The sequence below is a fragment of the Sinocyclocheilus rhinocerous genome, unplaced genomic scaffold (genome assembly GCF_001515625.1).
Source record: "Sinocyclocheilus rhinocerous isolate Xijiao unplaced genomic scaffold, SAMN03320098_v1.1 scaffold3999, whole genome shotgun sequence".
Taxonomy (NCBI): domain Eukaryota; kingdom Metazoa; phylum Chordata; class Actinopteri; order Cypriniformes; family Cyprinidae; genus Sinocyclocheilus; species Sinocyclocheilus rhinocerous.
Window position 1 is genome coordinate 1 of NW_015631047.1, and position 823 is coordinate 823.

At 43.6% G+C, this 823-nt stretch overlaps 1 protein-coding gene across 1 annotated transcript in view; it reads left to right on the plus strand.

Annotated features, from left to right (window-relative positions):
* The first annotated feature begins 217 nt into the window (after positions 1-217).
* The window catches only part of LOC107741123 (F-box/LRR-repeat protein 5-like), a 15246-nt gene continuing 14640 nt past the window's right edge, over positions 218-823 (plus strand). Inside the window, exon 1 of the mRNA XM_016553714.1 lies at positions 218-481. Coding sequence (XP_016409200.1) covers positions 233-481 — 249 coding nt within the window. The 5' untranslated portion in view covers positions 218-232. The remainder of the gene's footprint in view (positions 482-823) is intronic.

Sequence of the window (823 nt, forward strand, 5' to 3'; positions counted from 1 at the left end):
GTATAAATCTCAATTTTGAAAAATGGACCCTTATGACTGGTTTTGGGTCACATTTAGTTGTTTGGTTGTCTTTAGGCTGTGATATTATTGATTGGATGTTTGATTTCCTCACTCACATGCTCTGGGTTACGTCAGCTTGAGCGTAGGAGCCAGCCGCTGATTTCTCAATGTGTTTCCGCACTGAAGTAAATCTGAAGTTCCCCGCTCTGACTGTAGATCATGTGAGCTGGTGATGTGTAAGCTGTGCCGTGGCTTGTTTTCCTCAGAGCGGGGCAGCGGGCTCGCGTCGGTCTCGGTGCTGCCGCAGGAGCTGCTGCTGCGGATCTTCAGGTTTCTGGGGCCGGAGGATCTGTGCCGCTGCGGACAGGTGTGCAGCGTCTGGGCTCAGGTGGCCAAGACCGGATCCCTGTGGAGGCACCTGAACCCCGTCCGCTGGGCTAGAGGTGCGTTACATCTCTGTCTGCTTTATTATTCAACACCAGTAAATCCAGAGAAACCTGGGATTATAAAAGAGCCACATCGAAACCGGCATGACAGTTAAAAGTTAGGTAGACTTTATTATGATATTGTGAAAAAACGTAGGAACTTGATTTTATCTATTGCTGTTCGCTGGATTGTGAAAAGTGAGAGTTGCGCACTGCACACTGAGAGCCGTTGTTCAACCAGAGTATTGCAACATATTTGATCTAATTATTTTAAGCGAATTTATTTATTATTTTATATATTTATTTAAATATATAAAAAACCTGTTAAAAAGGCAAGTTTCTAAAAAAAAAATGCTTGATGCATGATGCTTTTAAAGTCAGCGAGTCATTATATTAAA